Source organism: Coturnix japonica, chromosome 11, assembly GCF_001577835.2.
Source record: "Coturnix japonica isolate 7356 chromosome 11, Coturnix japonica 2.1, whole genome shotgun sequence".
In the NCBI taxonomy this organism is placed as follows: Eukaryota; Metazoa; Chordata; class Aves; order Galliformes; family Phasianidae; genus Coturnix; species Coturnix japonica.
This window is the reverse complement of record NC_029526.1, coordinates 8,426,100-8,446,887: the sequence shown is the minus strand read 5'-3', so window position 1 is coordinate 8,446,887 and position 20,788 is coordinate 8,426,100. Positions and strand designations below refer to the sequence as shown.

Below are 20,788 nucleotides of genomic sequence, written 5' to 3'. Positions count from 1 at the left end.
GCCTCGTCCCCTTCCCCACCGCCCCCCGGTACCTGCCGACGTTCCCAGGGCCGCGGGGCGGCGGCTTCTGGTCGGCGGCGACGCTGCCTGCGCGGATGTGCCGGGCCCCGCCGCGAGGAGGGGAAGGGGCGGGGGTGGGGGCGGACGCGGGGCCGCTGCTCGCCCCTGCCAGGCGGAGCGGAGGGGATGCGGGGAGCGCCGCGTTGCGGGGCGGGCCGCGCCCTCCCCTTCTGCTTTCGGGTTCAGAGGGAAGAGAGCGATGGCGGTGGTAGGGCCCGGCTACAAACCCGTCCCCAAAATAAGTGATGTGGTTTGGTTGTTTTTGTGTGTATGTGTTTTGTTTAATGGTTTGAATGTTTATCAAAGCACCGCGTTTGCTACGGCCTCAGAGCCTGGTTGCGGGAAGGCCGCTGTCTGTGTGCGTTCCTCGGGGAGCACAGACCCGGAGATCTGTGGTCTTTTAGATTAGAATTCCAAAACGAGTGTGTTTTGTTGTGTTCTGTGCTTTGTAAGCTCTGTTGTGTTTAACTGCGACACAAACACTAAGGTGCAAAAACATCGTTATCTGTGTAGCAAAGTCCTCCCTGCAACACCAAACCTTATTTTTTTTCCAGCTTAAGAAGTGCAACCCACACTTCTTTACTGCACTGCCTTAAAGCTTTTTGTTATAGCGGAAAGTTTCCCCTTAAAGCCTTATCCAATTGCTGACTCCCTCATCCAATTGCACAAAGCAGATTTCCCCCTACAATTACTGTGGTTTGGGCTGAAGTTTTAGTTCCACAATTAGTTCAATATCAGTGTTTCAAACAGGTGGAAATTTAGGGAGCACTTCCTTGGAGAGGCACAGCAAACTGATTCAGCTGTTGGATCAATGTCTTAGAACATGCAAAGTCAAGAAGATTTTTAAGGATGAATCTCTGTGAGCAGCTGCAGTCCACCCTTATCTGGCACAGGTGGTGGGAAGGTGTGGGAGCATGTATGCACAGCAGAGAAGGGTACCAGCAGAATTATGAGACCAGGATATTGGCAGGGGTAAAATATGTTCTGCTGAGACGGTTCTGTTTGATGAAGCGCAAGGGAATATGGTTTTTCAGCCCAGTGAATGGGTAGTACCTAGATTCCGTGACTTTTTTTTCTCCAGGTTTTACATTAAAGACAATGTGAAAAAGCTGCACAACAGTGTTCTGCAGTGTAGCATCTGAACTTGTTTGTGGTTCCAGGTTTTTTATATGTATATTTAATTGTAATTGGTGCAGAGCCATAAGAGTAGCAAAGAAAGAAGTAAAATACCCTGCTTATGTCAGTGTAAGCCATGACAATGCCTGTAGTGGGGACTCCAGTGAGACTTTCTCTCCTTGGCCAGCAGCAGCAGACTTGTTTTGGTTTGTTTGTTTGCAAGGCCAAGAAATACGCTGTATAATTATTAAGTTGCAAAACTTAGTTTACATGATGGATAAGCACAAGTGCATCACTTACCTGAGGAAAACACAATATAAGGCTTTCACTCCATTTAAACTGGGGACAGAATTCCCACTAGATGCATTACAAAACTTGAAGGCAAAGATTGTTGTTCAGTGATGCTCTATAACCTCATGCAGGCTCCCTCACATTCTGACTTATTTCAGTAGTCTCATGTTTCATCGCTTGTTAACAGTATCGTCAGTATTATGAACTCTTTCAATTTTATTAACTCTAATATCTTGACTCAATAGTGTGAAATGGTAATAAAAGTATTTCAAATACTTTTTGATTTAAACAGATTCCCATCTCTCTGAACACTGGTTGAGTGATCATTTATCAATATTATAACAGTATTTCATGTAGGTCTAATAAAAGTGACTAAAGTGTTTAACCAAAAAAGTTTATTACCAAAATACAATATTAAAGTCAATACGTGACAAACTCCTGTAAAGCAAAATAAATTATTCTAACATTGTACAGTATTTCAGAAGGTAGTTAAAGTAGTACTACAGACTTTGCTTCGTAGTTCCAAACAGTCATCTATCAGGAACACAATCCTAGAGAGAGCTTAAGGCATGCAGCTTAATGTGCTGGATAATTTCATAAAACGGAAGTCATCCTATTTAATAAGATACAGTGTCAGCATTAACTGCAGTCTTTACATGTCAGTTCTATTTTTTTTTTATACTTTGGCTATAAAAGCAGTGCCATAGTGTTACAATACCTTTTCTTAAAAAAATACATGTACCCATGTCCATGAATATCAAATGCAAATGTAAATTTCTATTAAATATATCTTAACAAACGTTACTTTGAGCACCAACTGTACATTTAAAAAAATGATTAAATAAGTGCTTCTGAAGGAGGAAAATACAATAACTCTGACTGAATCCCATTTCTTCAGGCCAAGCATAAATCAGAAAGATGAAATACGCACCTATTTATCATTATAGCCTAGTATGAATGAAGGTTTCTCATTAGTAGAAGTACAGGCATTTAAAATCAAAGCTATAAGTTACAGTTCATTTCGCCGACTAAACTCTAATTAAAACAAACAGGAAGAGAAAAGCTGATCAGCTGATAGTGCTGTGACAGAAAATCCAAAAAATATTTTAGAAGCTTAAAAAAAAAGGGGAAGACTGCAGTGTTAGTGACTTTGAAATGTGCTTGAAAAACCCTTATGTAACATGCGGCCAAGCCAACCATATGCTTTCTAAAGCAGATAACCTGAGAAATACTTTGCTTTCAGAAACTAAGCCTATAATTACTTCACATGCAGAACTTCTGATAAAGGCCATGGGAATTATGGGTGGGTAACTAACAGCAAGCAGCACAGAGACAGTTAAAAATGCTTCTGTGCCTCCAGGAAAGAATAATTTGTTGGCACTTGGTAGATTGCTAGCGGTTTTAAGAGGCAACTAGCTTGATGCTATTGTAGTAACCCCTGGTTTAGCAGAAAAAAAGCAACAAGATTGCAAAGAGCAATTGTAAATATACATCCTGGTTCCCAATCCCATTACAAGGAGTCTTGGTGCATTATGTGGCCTGAACATAGAACCAAACTGTTAACTTCGGTTCAAAGCTACTCACTTCTTAGTTTGTGAATACAAGTTTTTCACCTTTTATCTCTCGCTGGCAGAGTAACCTTACATAACTTTCCCTTTATGCAAAAATAAGAACATGGCAAATTATGGTTTCTGTGCATACTGACTGGTAGAGTTTAACCATCTCTAATTCATTTTGACATGATGTGAATAAATCATGTTTTTCAAATGTAAAATCCTTTTGTAGAAATATGAAAAATAACTTTTAACAGGAAACTGAACTTGCTTCACGTTTGTATACTTTCTGATACCTAATTTATAAATGAAATAATATATATTTAATCTAAAGAACAAGGTAAGGAAATCACTTACAAATAAAACCACAAAATGTAGCTGGAATCTTCATGCCTTCTGCCCTAGCATTTAGATTTCATGCTATATCATAAAGTTGTAACCAGACTTGCTTTTTTCTGTTCCTCTTTGCCACCTTCAGTCAGCAGTGCACAGCAGACTGTATGCTACATACATATATACATACGGTACTGTCTTGGATTTACTGTTGTAGCTTATTTTCTGCTAGCAGAAATGCATAAATGGGAAATAAAATGCTATTTTTCTAAGAGCAAGTCATTTTTAAGTAATAAACTAATAAAAAATCAGGTACCTGCATTCCAATCAGGAACTAGGCATGCTTCTGTGCTACTGCCATTCTTTAAAAGCAGAAGAAGAAAGTTTAGATCATGTTATGAAAGGGCTTAGTCAGAAGTGTTACTATTTCATTCAATTGAAATGTGTATCCCAAACAATTTAGGTAGCCAACTTTATACATAACCTCAAAAGGTTGCCTGGTAATTAGCCACATCCCAGCTGACACGTAGATGAACAGCTTCTACTGCAGACTGTTGTTAGCAGGAAAATTAAAGGGAAGGACTCCCATGTGTTCCTCAGAAAACAAAGTAATCCTCAATTGCCTTTATAAATTCCTATTTAGAAACTAGCAGAACTTATTCTACAACTGACTGGTTTTGATGATTTTGCCGTGTTTTATTTTTTTGAAATATAACTTTCTGTAGGAAGATGATGTTTCTATGAACTATTTCTATAGTGACAACTCTGCCACACAAATTGGAAATTTAGAGAGCCAGTGAGATTTTGAAAGAACTCCAAAGCATGTGGGCATTTCTCGAAATCCCAGCTCATGCTCATCTACATCCTTGGGATCCCCATAGGTTTAAAAATCTTTGTGGCAATTATTGTTAACACCTTGATCTCATTAGAAAACACTCCTCATATGTACTGCAAAGTAATCACTGCAATTTACAAGTGACACATGAGATGCTTGGCGTTGCTTTTTGTTTGTTTGGTTGGAGTTTTTGTTTTTTGAATAGTTCTGCTGAGTGTGTTAATAAAGCCCTTAAGATACAGCAGGTCATTATTATAAAGAATCTTTTACACACAATCAATTAAAAAGATTAGCTATTAGTTAGGATCCAATTGGAGAAACAGTTACTAGCAAAATGCTTCTAGGCTACTTGGCTCCGGGTGCTCTAAATCAACAGACAGAATACTACTCCTTTGTGAAACACAGCTAGGAGTTTGTAAAGCCTTAAAAGTAGACTGGGAAAACGAAATGCCTAGGCGTATGTGCAAGCACACACATGTCCTCACCCACCTCCCTTCTCTCTACCTTCCAAATCCAGGCTGAGTTAAATGAGATCATGTTGTATATTTGTATCTGGTATGTTGCTAGCTCCAAAAAAGAGTAACACAGTTATTTGCCTAAATATTTGGAAAACACCAAAGCTTTTCAGTTGATATAAAGCTCTCATACCTTTGGGTTTTAACACAGTCCGAATGCATTATTACTGACTAGTACCTGTCAACGAAAGGAAAAAAAGCAACAATCCTGCAATCTTGGCACCATATAGAGATATATCACGTTAATGTGGATTGTTCTCTTCCCTGCTCCCAGTATTTATCTCTAAAATGATTCATCGATCCCTGGTTAATGTTATGTTCTTACTGAAACAAGGACTTAGGATAGGAAATCATCAAGTTTTGTTTGCAATTCTTCTCTTTAGTTTCTCAAGCAAATTTAGCAAAGAAAGAAAATATTCACCCTAGGCAACCCTCTCTTCAACTTACTGCTTCACCTAGTTTGTGTTCTGATTTGTGCTGTGGTCCTTATTTAGGATAATATTTATTATTTCACCCTCATGTTCTTTCATATGATCCAGCAGATTTTCTTTGTTGGTAGACTCAAAACCACAAATGCAGCAGCAGAAGAGAAGAACACAGTACTCTGTGCCAAGATGGGGTAGAGTGGAGTTCTTTTCTAAACTGCATGAGGTATTCATCAAATTGGGCTTTTCATTTTCATCAGAACCTGAAATTTCATTATTAATCTGGTTAACAGACTCTGCAAAAGACACCAGATTGTCTGAACTTCCTAGAATAGATACAGTACTTTCTTCTGTGCCTTCCAATAAGGTTTTGTCAGGAAGCTGTCCTTGAAACCTGAAAAAGTAATAAAAACCAGAACAACTATCAAAATGTACAGTGGTTGCTTTTTGATGGGAATTTTACTTTGGCTCATTTGAAAATTGTAGATAATAGGTGTGAAAGTAGACCTGACATACCTGCTGCTTTGTGAAATTGCATCATTAATAGCCTTGTTGACTTGTTCGTAGTTATAATTTTGGTCACTTGCATGTTTCCACATGTGGGACTTCAGGGAAGGAGGATGGCTACATACATATCCACAGAGAGAACACCTACGGAAAAGAAGTGGAGAAGAGATGCATTTAAAAGTTAAGTTTTACTGTAATAGTGATTCCTCTTTTCTTTTTTTCTCCCGAATGATGAGTAGCAGTGAGATACACATCAATCCTCATAACTAGGTGAAATAAGTTTGTAACATTTCATTCTACAGTGTAATTTATAGAGCCTAAGAATTTAAGATTGGCTCTCTAGACTTAAACAACTTAAATGAAATCTTATCTATTTGGCCCGTTAAATCTGTTTAAATACTGCAAAAAAGAAATAGTTCTAATGACTGTGGAAATATGGAGTATATGTGTATGGCAGCTGGCAGGCAGATAGTGAGCTTTCTCTGCCACCATTCTGAACCAAGCAAAAATTGTCATAATTAGCACTGCTAATTAAACAGAATTGATAAAGCCTTTCTTGGTGCACCATGTAACTCAGTTTGAATTTTATACATAAAATTTAGGAAAAATAACATCCTAAAAAATCCTGGTTACTAAACAGTATTTATCTTCTGAGCAACAACAGTTTGAGAAATACTTTTCAAATTTTAGTTGTATTTCTTGGTCCTCTTATATTTAATTTGCACTTTTAGGATATAAGGCCTTTATGTATTCAGTTCCAGTTAGTATAGGAACAAGATTTCAGCACATACTTCAGTAAATAAACTGAACTATGAATGCCTAATACAGGTAATAATTTGGTACATCTTTCTATCTTTTTCCCAATAATCCAATCTCTCTTTCTAAAAGCAGCTGCAAATTCAGACTATTAATGACACTCAAATAAACACATAGCAGGGTTCAGGATGGAACAAAAAATGTTTCCTCCTAGCTAATAAATCCCATAGGACTTTATCCATACATGAACATACAACAGAAGAAGTATTTTTTGCAAGTGTGTCTGAGACAATAAACTAGAGCTTTCAGTGTGAAGGAGAGGAATGGTACTAGATGACATCACTCCACTGCTGCCTTGATGTAGGGAGATAATTCTGTCCTGCTGCAGAACAACAGGCATGTCCAAGCCCAACTTGTCTCTATTTCCTGATTGAGAACTCACATTCAGTTTTTCCCTTTTCCTTCTAATTTGAAGCCTTGTAAATAAAACAGATGCTTTCAAAAACAGAGAACTTTCCCCCTCAGATCTAAAATCTTAGTATTTCTGATAATGCTTTTTCAAAACAATGCCACCATTAAAAGTAAGATAAAAGGCAGACCGCATTGTTCACTTACAGATAAAATCAGGTCAAAATGAGATTTTGCAAAAAATAATGTTGAATCCATTCTATAAGCATATGTATTCCACTGGTGTCTTTTATTATGTGATGTTCTGTAATATTTTCTATACAACTCGTGTAACTGGGCTTCAGTGAGTTGATACATGGTGAATGAAGCAACAGTTCAGTGTTTTTAACCCCATTTAATTAGTCTTTTTTTTTAAAGCGCATTAATTTAGATAGCTAATTTACTACCAGTTTTACTTTGAGACTGTGAGCTAAATGCTGCTGACTGCTTTAGCACACACATCATCAAAGACAGAAAGTCTGATGTTCTGCACTTCATGATCAATATCTAGAACATGACGTATATTAAATGAAATGATATTATGGGTAACATAGTAACTTTTATTTAGGGCAGTGTGATTCAAATCTGGATTCTTACCAGGGTTGTGCCTAGAGTAGGATATTAAACAAAGCCAGAAAACATTCCTGGGCACAGGAATGTAACAATGTATAATTGTTAGAAGTGGTTTTGGCACATGCATTATCCCAAACAATTCTGAGCACTGCTTTGCTAACTAACCCAGTTAAGAAACCTCCTGCAATAAGCAGCTTATATGCAACTACGCCATTTTGGAAAGAAAGAGAGATATCCCCCATCTGATCTCTTTTCTTCCCTCTTTAAAAAATAAACATAAAAAATCACTGGAACATAGAATGCATTTAGAAGTGAAAAGAATATAGTTGGAACTCTGCCTTATACCTTGAATACAAAATCACTACTACCACAGCTTGTTGCTAAATCCAAACTGTTACATACTTGTACTGTTCCATTAGCTGCACTGCCTGATGCTCCTGGGGGTGACGCCTCATATGGCATTTCAAGCTATTCATATTTGTGGTAGCGAAGTCACATACTCGACATCTAAAGAGACAACAACAATCTGACAATTAACTGCTAGCACTATTCCAGAAATAAAATCTACAAGAAAGCAAAGGTATCTGGAAAGACTGCAATTAAAGGCTAACAACATTTACAGAAGTCTAAGAGATGACATTTAACTTTTAATTTTAGGACCATGAGAACCTTTTGCAATCCCAAAAAGTCTCCAACTTTGAGCTAGAATCACTGTGCATACAGATCATGTTCTGTCCCCTGTGGGCATCTTCTGAAGCTGTTAAGCGTTATGACCTGTAAGGGATGCTCTTGAAGCAGTCGCGATATAAGTTGCTTGGCTATGTTATGCAAAAGCAGAATATGACCATAACAATAATAAAGAGACAGTGCAATTAGAATTGAGTATTGTTCCTTAAGTACAAGTGTTCTACTTTATGAAATAAGAGACATTTCTCATGATATTACAAAAGCCAAACTGCCCATTAAGTAATAAAACATGTAAGTTTCAGAGTGTTATAACTGAAGTAAAAGTCATGGACAGGATCAATACGATTAGATTCAAGTGCCCTAATACAAGTGTGTCTCATCACACTCAGATTTTATTTTTATTTTTTATTGTTGTCATGGCATCTTTACAGAAAAATAATACGTAAAACAGTTCTGATCTGGATCAGGATCCCTGGATTTGGATCCCAGAGTCCTTCACAAAGTATTAAGCTATGCAAAAATCTCAATCTGTTACTACATAAGCTTTCTATATATAACATTAAAATAGATCTAATGGAAGTCATCAGGATCAGCTAAAATTTTGCATGTTTATCAGGATTTTGGTTTATTTTCAAATGGTGAAATGTCCAATTGTTACTAAATTTGGTTTACAGGGTGAAAAAGATTGAGAATGCAGGACATTTAACTTGAAATTAGTCACTTTATTATTGAAAGGATTTAATTGCATAGTAGTAAAATCCAGGAGGTATCAAGTCTATGAAAACACACCATCAGAGGCTACATATACAGTTTAATTTCCAGCAATTTTTGTTAAATAAGTAATAAAGTATTTGCGTGTGTACAAAAATAGCTGTGATGTAGTTAGGTTGCTATCTGACATTATGAAAGCATTGAGGAGTACATGTTTCAAAATGAGAAATACCACAACTAATGGACCTTTACAGTTTTTAGGCTGTGGCTTCAGTATCCCACCAGGTCTGTAAATGGATCTAAAGGGCTTGTGCAAAAATAAAAAAAGCAAGTTGGATCAGTGGGCTTAAATTTAGTATGCAGCAGTCTATATCACCAGTGGAAAAATTTCAGTGGTCCCTAGATCAAACAGGCTTGCTAGCACTAACTCAAAGTTAGCAAGACACTACAGATCTGCTGCTCCACCCCCACTGAGTAACAGATTATGGCAGTGTGGGAGATTCTGAGAAAAAGAATGTTCTCTTTGTACTCCACATTTGTTCTCTGAGCAAACATCTTGCAATTTTTTTGCCATTATAGTGCATAAATCAAAATAAAACATCCTCTGTTTTATAATTTAGCCGAGTAAGAAATGTCCTGACTGAGCTCAACATTTTCAGGTGTTAAAATGAATTTCCAGAATTTGTGCTAAAAAGATAAAGACTTGTATTAACTCACATCTATTTTCTAGCCACTAGAGAGGGACAGAGATCCACAGCAAATAAGCAGATTTAGATTGCAGGAGTTTATGCAATATGCTTTATTTTTTCTTCTGTGGAACTGAACTATACAGTATTACAGCCAATTTTAGATATTAAAGTTCCTACATATATCCTTTATAGAATAGCTGTATCTGATCTTAAATGCATTAATACTGTTTGAAACCTGTAAAAAAGGTAAGGAAGCTGGGAATGTGATAACAGGAAGAACTCAGTCAAACTCAATAAGCCAATACATTATGAACACTCCTTGACTCCTATCCCTTTCAAAAAGAAATGTGTATCTTGCTGTTTGCCTTACTGCTTTAAAACAAAGCTTAATGCCAATGGAGAACATTTTGCAAGAAGGCAAATCCAAATTAAAGTGTTAAAGGAGTTCGCTAAATATATTATTACTAGTGGGCAAAGTTCAATATTATAAGGTATTTGCTTTATTTGCTTCCCTTTGCACATCTGGATGCTTCAAACTGAATACAAGCTGTTTTCACATAACATCCTGGAAATGTTAGCAAATCTTAGTTACGTAGTTTGGGTCAAACAGAAAGTGTGACTCCTTCAAAGCTACAGTAAAGTTATTGCATTGACATTCTTTCACAATATCTTTGAAATTCTATGAGCAATACAGTAACCTTTTTAGTTAAAACAAGCAGTCTATGAGCCTAGCATTAGTGAGTAATATCTGAGACCCTTACCTGTACGGTTTATCAGAGTTATGAATTCGTCTGTGATTTCTTACGCCAACGTAAGTTGTGCTGGTGTAGTCACATACATCACATCTATACAGTTTCTGAACTGAAGACTTACTTCCTACATTAAAAAAAAATAGAAAATGTTAAAGATTTGCATCCAGCATTGCACAAAGTTGTCAGATGATGAATCAAATGAATGAAAAGAGAATGAATCAAATGAAGAAAAACAGATAGGCATTGATAAAGGATAAGTTTCTAGCTGGCAAATATAGTAAAGACAAGCAAAAGGTCTTGAGAAGCACTCAGACTCTTTTTATCATCCACTTTTAGAAGGATCTGAGATGACTTGAAAAAGGAAAAAAGATACTGACCTGATGTATTAAAAAATAATTTGGAACTTCTCCGAATTACTGAAAAGCAATTGCAATAAAAATCATTTTGTCTTTCAGAATGAAAGAAACTCTTGAATTAATTGTTGTAGAGACAAAGGCTAATGACTAATTTAACACAGAAAAATGTATGCCTGCAAGTGCACAGTTTGAATATTTTTGGGACGTGAGTTTGTAGACTTTACCCATCCTATTCCTGCTCCCTCACTGAATAATGTAACTTATCTGGGTTAAAATATTAACATTTAAGAGGAGAGATGGTATTTTTATATGGGTCTTCTTCCCATTCCAGCCAATCGTGCAGCATTCACACATTCCTCAAATTAGATAAAAGCAGAAATACAAAGGAGCAACAGGTTGGAGCTGTTTAGATTAGCACTACTGTCAAAAGAAGCATCAAATTAAGGCTTCCTTTCTGCACCTAACATGTTCAGTAACCAAAGTTTTAGAATTCTACTTTACCAGTTGCAAGTAAGGTGTTCAAGTTCACTTCATCTTTATACAAATTCCTATTAGCTGAATGAACAGGTAAGCCATTAATCTCAGTTATGTACAGGAGCTTTGAAGGAACTGATACAGATCCCTGGAGAATTTCTCTGATGGGTACTTTAAAGTACATACCAAGACCAAACTAAATCTACAATTCATCGTATAATATATGGGAGGCAAAGTATAAAGCTTGTATCTTGCAAGAACTTCTATAACTCTTCATGCTTCTATGAAGAATATCTCCAGTACAAACCATTGCTTTGTATTGTGAAGAGCTACTCCAAAAATTAACATTTTTGGTTCAACATTTGAAATAATTATGTAGGGCATATACAAATAGAGAGTTATTTTGAAGAATATACAGTATGTCATATAAAATAAAATAGCAATCAGAATGCACAGATAGTCTGAAACAAAACTGAATAATCCTGCATGTACAAAGGTAAAGAAAAATACTTCTTACTTCAAATTTAATATACCAAATCGCTCACTCACCTGGCATTTAAATTAAAAAATAATATGTAAGTAATACTTAGCATGCACTCCTTGCAGTTCAACATTAATGTTCTTAAAGCAAAATATATCTATATTTTCCCTACTATATTCTCATATAGCTTTTTTAAATTTATTGCTGTTTAAAAAATATTTAATGCAAATTATCAAAACAATTTTACCCTTGGAGACTGCAGTATTCTTTTATTAATGCACATTTATGCAGAGCTCTGATGAACACAGACACTGGGCTGCAGACCTACTCTAGAGCAGTTTTATGAAGGTTGGGCTACTGCATGCTCTACTTGAATAATTTTCTGTCTTTAATGCTGAAACTTTAGAAAAACAGCTTCTAAATGTATTTTCTGTTATGAATTTGGTATTTTATTGGGCAGTAAGCTTAAAGCAAACAGTCTCTAATGAGATTTTCAAAGTGTTATGCAAGCATATTATCTAGTGCATAGTTATAAGGGGCTAACCACCCAGTAGCACATACTTAGGAGCAATTATTTATATCAATCAGTATTTTAGTTTTATCTCTTCAACAAAATGCCCATAAATTGTAATACACCATATAATCTCTAGCTGAAATGAAGCAGCAGTGCTGTCCCCTGTCTCCTCTGATTGCTCATTTCTTGAGGTTGTGGGGAATTTTTCCTTTCTGGGTTGAGGACATCGGGCCTCTCAAAATGAGCAAGGAAAGCACAAGGTCTTTATTCCTGCAACAGTAACAGGTGTTCCTGTAATTCTGCTTATTACCCTATTCCTTCATTATTAGACATTTACAATCCAATCATATCCAGTGTCACTATGCTCCCTTTTAATTTATTGTACAACCATGATGAATAAAGAGACTTTTAGGACTACCTATTTCATAAACAAGAAATGAAACTGTTCCATCTCAGGCATCTTTCACATAAACAGATGCTATGCCATAAACTTCTTTGTTTTGTGTCGCTTTATAGGGATGACATCTGTTTGACAAGAGGTTGCTGTACTGCAGTGGTGTTGCAATTTGATTATAAATTGGTTCTGAAATAATTTAAGCATTCCAAAGTATGAGCTAATACAACTTATACAACTTTAAAAGGAGAACAGTTTTCATTCATATCACAGTACTAAATTTGACGCGGTGTAAACAATCAGTTAAAGTGCCTGGATGTAGCGCTTTTATAAGACAGTAATGAGAAAAAATACATATTTTTAAGTTCTTTCAAGTAATTAAAAGCAGGAAGTTGCCATGAACAGAGGCTCCTGTTCCATGGACGTTAAGTTACAAGATCAGGATATAAAATCTAACAACACCTTTTAAAAATGTAGTATCTTCAAAAGCAGCTAGCCATCTTCATTTTCTAACTTGTACACTGAAAGCCAGAAAAAAGATGCAGTGTGAGCTAACAGAGTGCAAGTCGAGTTATGGATCTCACTTTATTCTGATGTGTACCATATTGCTTTGGTCAAACTGCTAGTGGTTCAAGCCATCCAACCTGAGTCATGCTCGTTAGTATCTTTTTGCTCAAGTGTCTGTGCAAGGTGAGAATAGAAGCCAGAGTTTCCATCTGCAATCTGTGTACTATTATTGCACGCATTTTGCTATCTAAATAGAGACCATAGGTGGGACAGAAAAGAGCTATGTACACAAAATGTGAAATATTTTGGCTCACAGTTGTTGAGAGGTGATATAATTACGGGTGTTTCCCCACAACGCTCTAAAATTGCCAAGCACTAAAAATTACAGTGTTGCTTAAAGAAGTGTTATAAATATTTTCAGGAACTTTAACTCACCAGAGAAGAGGATGCACTGGAAATACAATATTAAATATTGGTCCTCTGAGATACTCAAAGGATTTTAAGATCACAGGATACTCAAAGGATTTTAAAACTACATCTTCCCTAAACTTCAGATATTGGCTGTTTTTGCCCTATTTCTCTGTCTTTACACATCAAGTGTGTCTGTTTTTTCTTCAGAAAGAAACCATGATTAAAGTTAACCAATCATTTAGAAAATGTCCTATTGTTACCCTGGTAACGACTACAGATAATTTTTCAGATGCCTTGCATTTGCTTCTGTAGAGCCAAAATAAACTTTGAACATTTCATAATTTAAAGAGAAATTTCTAATCGCAGAATGGACAGCACTGTATATATATGCTGATGTCAAACTATGTTATCATATTGAGTTTTAAAAAGGGCTGCCTTTGTTTACTTCAGGCTATCCGACAAATACTGTAGCTGTTGAAGAAAAGGTGTTTTTTTTTTCTTAAAATAGCAGAGTAATAATCCATACCAGTTATCTGTTAAGTTTTATATTGCTTTTGCAAAAAGAAGAAATATGGGATCTAATTACACTTGGAAAAAAAGGTTCTGACCACTGACAGACGTTCATAAGAGATCTCAAAATTGATCATTTATGGTAAGTTTGCACATTTACATACATTTAGGTTAGGAATAGACATGAAAACATTTTGGCCCAAAAGAGATCTTAAAAACAGTAAGCCTACAAGTATGGCAAACAAGCAACTTTACAGACAACTTTTTGTAATTTCAAGTGACAACAGAAACAGTACCTTCTCTTTCATCTGCTTCACTGGAAACTATTAGTTTGTTAGATGTGGATGTTGAAAAGATATCTGGAAGACCGTGTTGTTCTCTCTCATGATTTCGCAGTTGGCTCTGAAAACACATTTTCCCATGTTTAAATATACACAACAAGCATTCACTGGTTACTTCAGACACTGCAGTGATTTACACATTGTTACTCAACTTTTAATGATGACTGTTATGTACATTAATGTATATGCAGATTGTATTTACTGTAGTTTCTACTTGCCTGGGGAGTATGAGGGGCAGCCTTTTTCTACCCAATCTCCAAAGGAAATAGAGGAAAATTTGCACTACCGTTGCCTACAACAGTTTCAGTTTTAAGACTATATTCTGTTGCAATTTATTCTATGTTCCTAATTACTGAACTGAGTATATAGGAACACATACACCAGCACTAACGCTTAATACTGACACAATACGATATTCTGCTCTGGCATGTCATATTTCAGATCTCAGTTCTACAGAACATCAAGCCCAAGACAACAACAGAGGAAGAAAGAAAATAGTTTGTTTCACAGTTTCTCTCATTATCACCAATTACTATTACTTTTGTTCACTCTCCCAACTAGTCTGAATGTTTGAGCATTCTTTTAAAGTTTCAGCTATTAAGTTCTCTGAAGCTTTCATTTCTTTAGCTGGTATAGGTTAGCAAAACAACAGGATTATTAAGATGTCCATTAGACGGTTCTCATGAAAATAACTTATGTGAAGAAGATAGTTCATTTCAGTGGGTAAGGCATAGTAATTATAGCTGAATGGTATATCTGGAAAGTACTGCTGGCAATAATCTCCAATTGTAATGAAAATGAAGCCAGGATGTCAGAATGAATGTAGATAGAAAGCAGGATCAACAGTTATAAAAAAGCAGGAAAACACGTTATTTAGCTATTATAGACAAACTCAGGAAATAACTTTACCTTATAATGAAACGATTCTTCACATTGCTTGCACTGATACATTCTTGTTTTGCAGTGGTTGATCATGTGGCTCTCTAAATCCTTACTATTGTCAGCAATGTGTTCACAGATAGGACACTGATAGGGTTGCCTCTGACGATGGACTCTCAAATGTTGTTTTATGTAGCCTTTATTACCACTGCTGTAGTGGCAGAGGCGACAGCGGTAGGGTCGGTCTACATTAGGTATGTATTCTACTAGGTTATTTCCTGGAACATTTGCATCATTTGCATTTTGGCATTGTGCGTTGTCTTGTAATTCTTTCAAAATGTCATCATCAGAAGCATTTTGATCTGTCCTCTCCTTCAGTTTCTCAATGACAGTGAGTAGAGACATGCTGATGCCCATTTTAATTGGTGCTTCTGATAACTCTGGCCTTTCTTTCTGTATCTCAACTATTGCACATTCACTTTGGTTTAAACCAGTAAACTCCTCTGACGGATTCTTAAGCGAAGATACCACTCTAGAATGAGCTGTGCCTGTGCCATCAGCCTCTCCCTGCCCTGTATCTGCATTCACAGTGTCTTCCCCAGTCAAAGTCCTCAAGCTAGACTTTGTTAGCTCTGCAGCTCTGATAGGCATTGTAACAAGAGCTTCTGCAGCTAGTGAGTGTAGTCGTAAAGACTCTGAATTTGTTCTTCTTCGTACAGGAGGTGCATTTTCATCAGTTGTTACATTTTTTATAGAGCTTAATTCATTATCTTTTTTCTCAGTATTATTCCATCCTATTATTACTTCTTGGATTTCACCTGAATGATAAACTCCATTGGGTTCTTCAGAGGTAACATGGGATTCCTCTGAAAGGATTTTCTTTTCTGTTTCAATGTCAGTGTTCATCAAGAAAGGCTTTTGTATGACACTTTCTTCAGCACCTGGCAAACGCTCGACTATTACGTTAACGTGACCCTCTTTATTTGGGCTACAATTAATGATTTTCTGTGCTGATGAAAGTAGGCTATCAGTTATCAAATTATCTTGTTCTGTGTCTGAAACAGTCTCCTCTGTAGTAGGAGAATGCACTACAGACTGACTTATCATCTCATCTTCTTTTACGTTTGTTCCTACTGGTGATTTGCATGACAGCTGCTCAGAATTGCAAATCTGAAGCTGAAGAGTAGGTTCACTATGGATATCTAGTCCGTTGTTTTCCAAAGAAAGAATAACTGTATCCATGCTATAAGGTGTATGTGTTACTGCCGTCTCTGACAAGCTGGCAGTTTCATTTTCTTCCTCAAAGATAGGATAGGAACAGTTAACTTCACCCGCATGTTTCCAAGCGTGAGTTTTCAACATTCGTTGCTGACCACAGGTATACCGACAAATTAAACATCGGTACATGCCATACTGCTCATAAGTATACCATTTCCTCCTACCCATTTCAGATATGTGACTAGACTGAGTGGTATCTTTACAGTCTGTATTTCCAGCCCCCGATTTGACATTTCCTTCCACTGTCCCTTGCAAAAATGAACTTGATGCATTCACACACTGCTGCACGTTTGTCTGGATGCTATTTTTACTTTCACTCTCATGGTGATTTTGGAAGTGAGATTCAAGTTCTTCTTGGTTTTTAGAGGTAAAACGACATTCTGAGCACATCAGTATCACTTCGTTTTTCTGCCCATGCTGTTTTATATGTTCTTGTAGCATAAAGAGAGAAGGTGATAGAAATTTACATAGACTGCACTGGTAGCATGTCACCTTCTTTTTGCTTTGTGGAAGACATTCAGTCACAAAATAGTCAGCCTGTAACTCTTCAGTCTTTTTAGCAGCAATAACAGATAGCTCAATCGCTTTAGCTGGGATTTCACAAAGATTATCTGTATCAAAGGACTGTGCTGAAGCGTCAGGATGGGAACGTTTTTTCCCTATTAAAAGGCATCTTTGTGATTTCTCATTTTCAACTATTTTGCTTAGCTTCTGGATAACATGGATTAATGGATCTGTTTTACATTTTCTCTGATCTTCACTGCTTTGCAGTGTTGGGCCAATGACTGTTTCAGAGATCAGTACAGCTTCCTGTTCTCCAATATTTGGCATCAGTACTGCAACACTACTTCCTTCTTCCATAATACCTAGGAGAAAAATATTTTAATATTAAAAACTATACATAATAATAAAAATACGATCCAGTACTGTTTAAATTTCTTTACTAAATGTAGAAGACAAAACTCACTAACTTAATGAAGACTTCCGGAATGGTGATAAAAATACCCAAATATTTTGAGGACATTAGGTAGATGATATAGATGCTATTCAAAACAGTTGCACACAGTATTTCCAAAACAGCCTCTGTGTGTCTTCAAGTTGTATAACAGCAAGATAAATATTTTTCCCGCATAAACTCATTAGCATTGTTAGAGTTACTGTATTTTTCTTTACAAGCACTATGTCTGATTGCTGGACACCTAAATATACTACTCAACAGGTACTGGTAGATTTGTATTTTTAAGCTATATGATATGATATGGAACTGTATTCCTAACATTTTCATCTGATATACTTGTGTTTCCTAAACAGGTAAAAGAGTAATTCTGGTATTTACATCATGGTTATTTCTGGTGTTATATTAGTCATTTCTCCATTTCAATGTCAAATTATACTTATTGTATTATTTTCTAGAAAAGCTATTGTAGCTTTTCTTACAATTCTTTAATTGTAAGGCAAACCAATCTGTACTAAAGTTAGGATTTTATTTTTCTGTTTTGAGGGAAAGCTAAAGGCAGTAGCTATTTCCACTTACACTTCCTTTAAACTATAAACCACAGGCAGTAATGCGGTAGTGGTGGCGGTTAAATTAGAAGCCAATATGTAAAAATTTACATGAAAAGATACTTTGTGATGTGGTCAAAACTGCAGGGTATGGATGGCACTGCTGGACAGAAAGTCTTCCAGTGGAATTTGCTTCTGAAAAAATGTCTGAAAATAATCAATACAAGTTTGCTTTATATATAAACAGTTACTTAATACACAATTTATACCTTATATACTGTGTATAAAACATAAGAGCATAAAGCTGCCAGTTGTTTCTTTCACCAGCTATCCTTGAAACTTTATCCTCCATTCTTTCATGATGATTTTTCTTCTATTTTTACAAGAAAGACACACAGGCCAAATTAGAACTTCTACAACTGGTCCAAAAACCAACTGAAACCTCTCTTTTCTACTTCTTGGTCTAGTATTTAGCTGGAATTTAAAACTGATAATGATTTCTAGAGAACATTGTTTACTCTGGCACATAAACAGGAATAAAAGCCTTCCTTTGCCCATATGCAATATAAAGAGTCTGCCCCAAAGACGTGCCAGAGGCAGCTGCAGCAGGGATCTGTTACCAAAGGCAGCGCTGTGTGTGTCAGAAAGCTGTTTTTACTAATGTAAATAATGCATCTGTATTTTCACATTGCAGGAGATGCAACAACATTGGGGAAACTTTCGTTATAATGCTGGAAGGCTTCATGAGATTGCCCAGTGCAGACAGAAGACCTGCAGACTTATTTGCTGAGGCAACACTGTGGGTACGAATGAAGGACCTTCCTGTTACTGTATAGCATGAAGACAAAGAATTCACATTCAAAGGAGCTTAAATAAAAACTGCAAGAAATTCCTTTATTGTACAGGAAAGCAGTGCTTTGATTTTAAAATAAATCTAACCTTTCTACTCAACACAAGAACATGCAATTTCTATTTTAATCTAATACAGCAACAACAAAAAGGATTCTCTTATATTTAATTACTGCAGCCAGTGGAGTTATCTTGAGACATGCCTTTCTCACCATTATCAGATTTTTATTTAAAAAACACTATTAGGGAAGGTATGGACTACAGCTATGTGATACTTTTGTTCCTCATCTTTTGGGCAGTGAGTATAATACACTGTTTCCCTTAATACTTCTGTCTGAATACACAGATTTTTTTTTAATCCATCAAGAAATGAACTACATGTAACAACCTGTAATTATTCCACAATAGGATTTAAGTACTTCTACTAATAAAAAGCAGGTTGCTACACTATATATGTACTTAAATAGAACCTGCATTTAAGAATATATCTGAAGTGGAGATAAATCTTCCAAGTTACTCATTCAGGATAACTCAAATTTATTATCCGTGAGGCTCTGGGAGAGCTACTGGGTGCTGAATTTCTGCACAGACCATATGTGCAGGATCAAGACCTTTGGATGCTTTGTACTGAAATTTAATATGATAAATACAATTACCAAAATTACTAAACAACATCAGTAATAAAACTACTAAAATTGTGCCAACAAACTGTAAATAAGCAGAGTGCCGCTTACATTTGCAAAGCATTTGTCTTACAAATTTCTCAGCCTTAAGGCCACTATAAGTTCTTCAAAATGATGTTGGTCTACAGAAAAATACCGTGCAGAACTAACTCCAAAGTTATTTTTCTTTGCCATTCAACTTACTGTTTGGGCTTGAGTTCCTTATAATTGCAAAGTTCAGTAACTGCTGGGAAACTCAGACTCACGCTGCAGAGTTCGTGTTTGGAACATTTCCTCGAAGTAATAACTCCAAACAAGTAAATATTGGCCCTACTTGTTTCACCTGAAAGCAGAATAGAAATTAAGAGGCAAGCCTGCTATAAGACCGCAGAAATCAAACGCTGCCACATAACATTGCTAAAACCAGAGAACAGTGAACGCCTCCAGATGTTTGAACTTGGGATATTTGTAGCAGCTTGTACGTTATCAGCTGTGAAATTACGGTAGATATGGATATTAATAAAGTAGTTCTTCGTTTAGAGTATGCATAACACCGACCAGTGCTTTGTTAAGCAGAGGGACAGCAGGGCTGCCCCCGGCGCTGCCGCCAATCCCCGAGCGCTGCCCGCTTTATAGCGGCCGCCGCCTCCCGCGCTCCGCACATGGGGCTCCTGCTCCCAGCACCACCCCGGGGCCTGCCTGCCGTAGACCGCTTTTCACGTCCTACCCGCCCACCCTCCGGCCTCTGCCGGGCCGCTCCCCTCTCGTAGCTGCGGCGCCGAGGGGCGGCTGGGGGAACATTTCTATTTTAAACGAGTTAAAATAAAAGAATTCCTCACCCCCTTGGACACCGCTTCAAGATGGCGACGATGGAGACCGTATCACGTGACCGCCGGGCGCAGATCAGGTGATCAGCGGCGGGGGGGGTTGTGGATGGGAGGGGGCTGTGGTGCTGCCTCTCTGCCGTTACCATGGGGACGCGGCCTCGCCGGGTGGCGATATCGTTATTGATATATGATATATATTACATATATATATATGATATTGATATATGATAGTACAGCGTGGCTAATCACTGCAGAAGCCGCTACATTAAAGTCCACAGATTTTTTGGATGTCTAAAATGATATATAAATGCAAGTGATATCACACATAACTTAAAGGGAATGGATGAGTGAGGGGGTGTTTCAATTGAAGCCAGCAGGAATATGGAGTTAAAAACATACGCTGTGTGTCAGGGTCAGCCTCGGAAGCTGCACACCAGAAATGTTCCACGCTGTGAATCTGAGATGGTTCATATGAATAATGAGTTTCAGCAGCGGCTCAGGGCTGAGTGATGACAAGGGAGATCTAACGTTCCTTTCCAGAAAGGGACTTGA

The 20,788-nt window shown here is 37.0% G+C and overlaps 1 protein-coding gene across 3 annotated transcripts; it reads right to left on the bottom strand.

Annotated features, from left to right (window-relative positions):
- Window positions 1-1,845: 1,845 nt before the first annotated feature.
- ZNF507 (zinc finger protein 507) lies at window positions 1,846-20,333 on the bottom strand. Of its 3 annotated transcripts, XM_015874034.2 has the most exons (9): window positions 20,249-20,333; window positions 19,614-19,752; window positions 18,010-18,105; window positions 15,148-17,261; window positions 14,194-14,299; window positions 10,260-10,374; window positions 7,814-7,918; window positions 5,645-5,779; window positions 1,846-5,522 (listed from the first exon to the last, which is right to left on the bottom strand). In XM_015874034.2, the coding sequence occupies exons 4-9, from the start codon at window positions 17,254-17,256 to the stop codon at window positions 5,159-5,161; spliced, it is 2,934 nt and encodes a 977-aa protein (XP_015729520.1). In that variant the 5' UTR covers window positions 17,257-17,261; window positions 18,010-18,105; window positions 19,614-19,752; window positions 20,249-20,333; the 3' UTR covers window positions 1,846-5,158. The 3 variants fall into 3 exon arrangements, with proteins under 3 accessions (XP_015729520.1, XP_015729519.1, XP_015729522.1); XM_015874033.2 differs by lacking the exon at window positions 18,010-18,105; XM_015874036.2 differs by lacking the exons at window positions 7,814-7,918; window positions 18,010-18,105.
- Window positions 20,334-20,788: the final 455 nt, after the last annotated feature.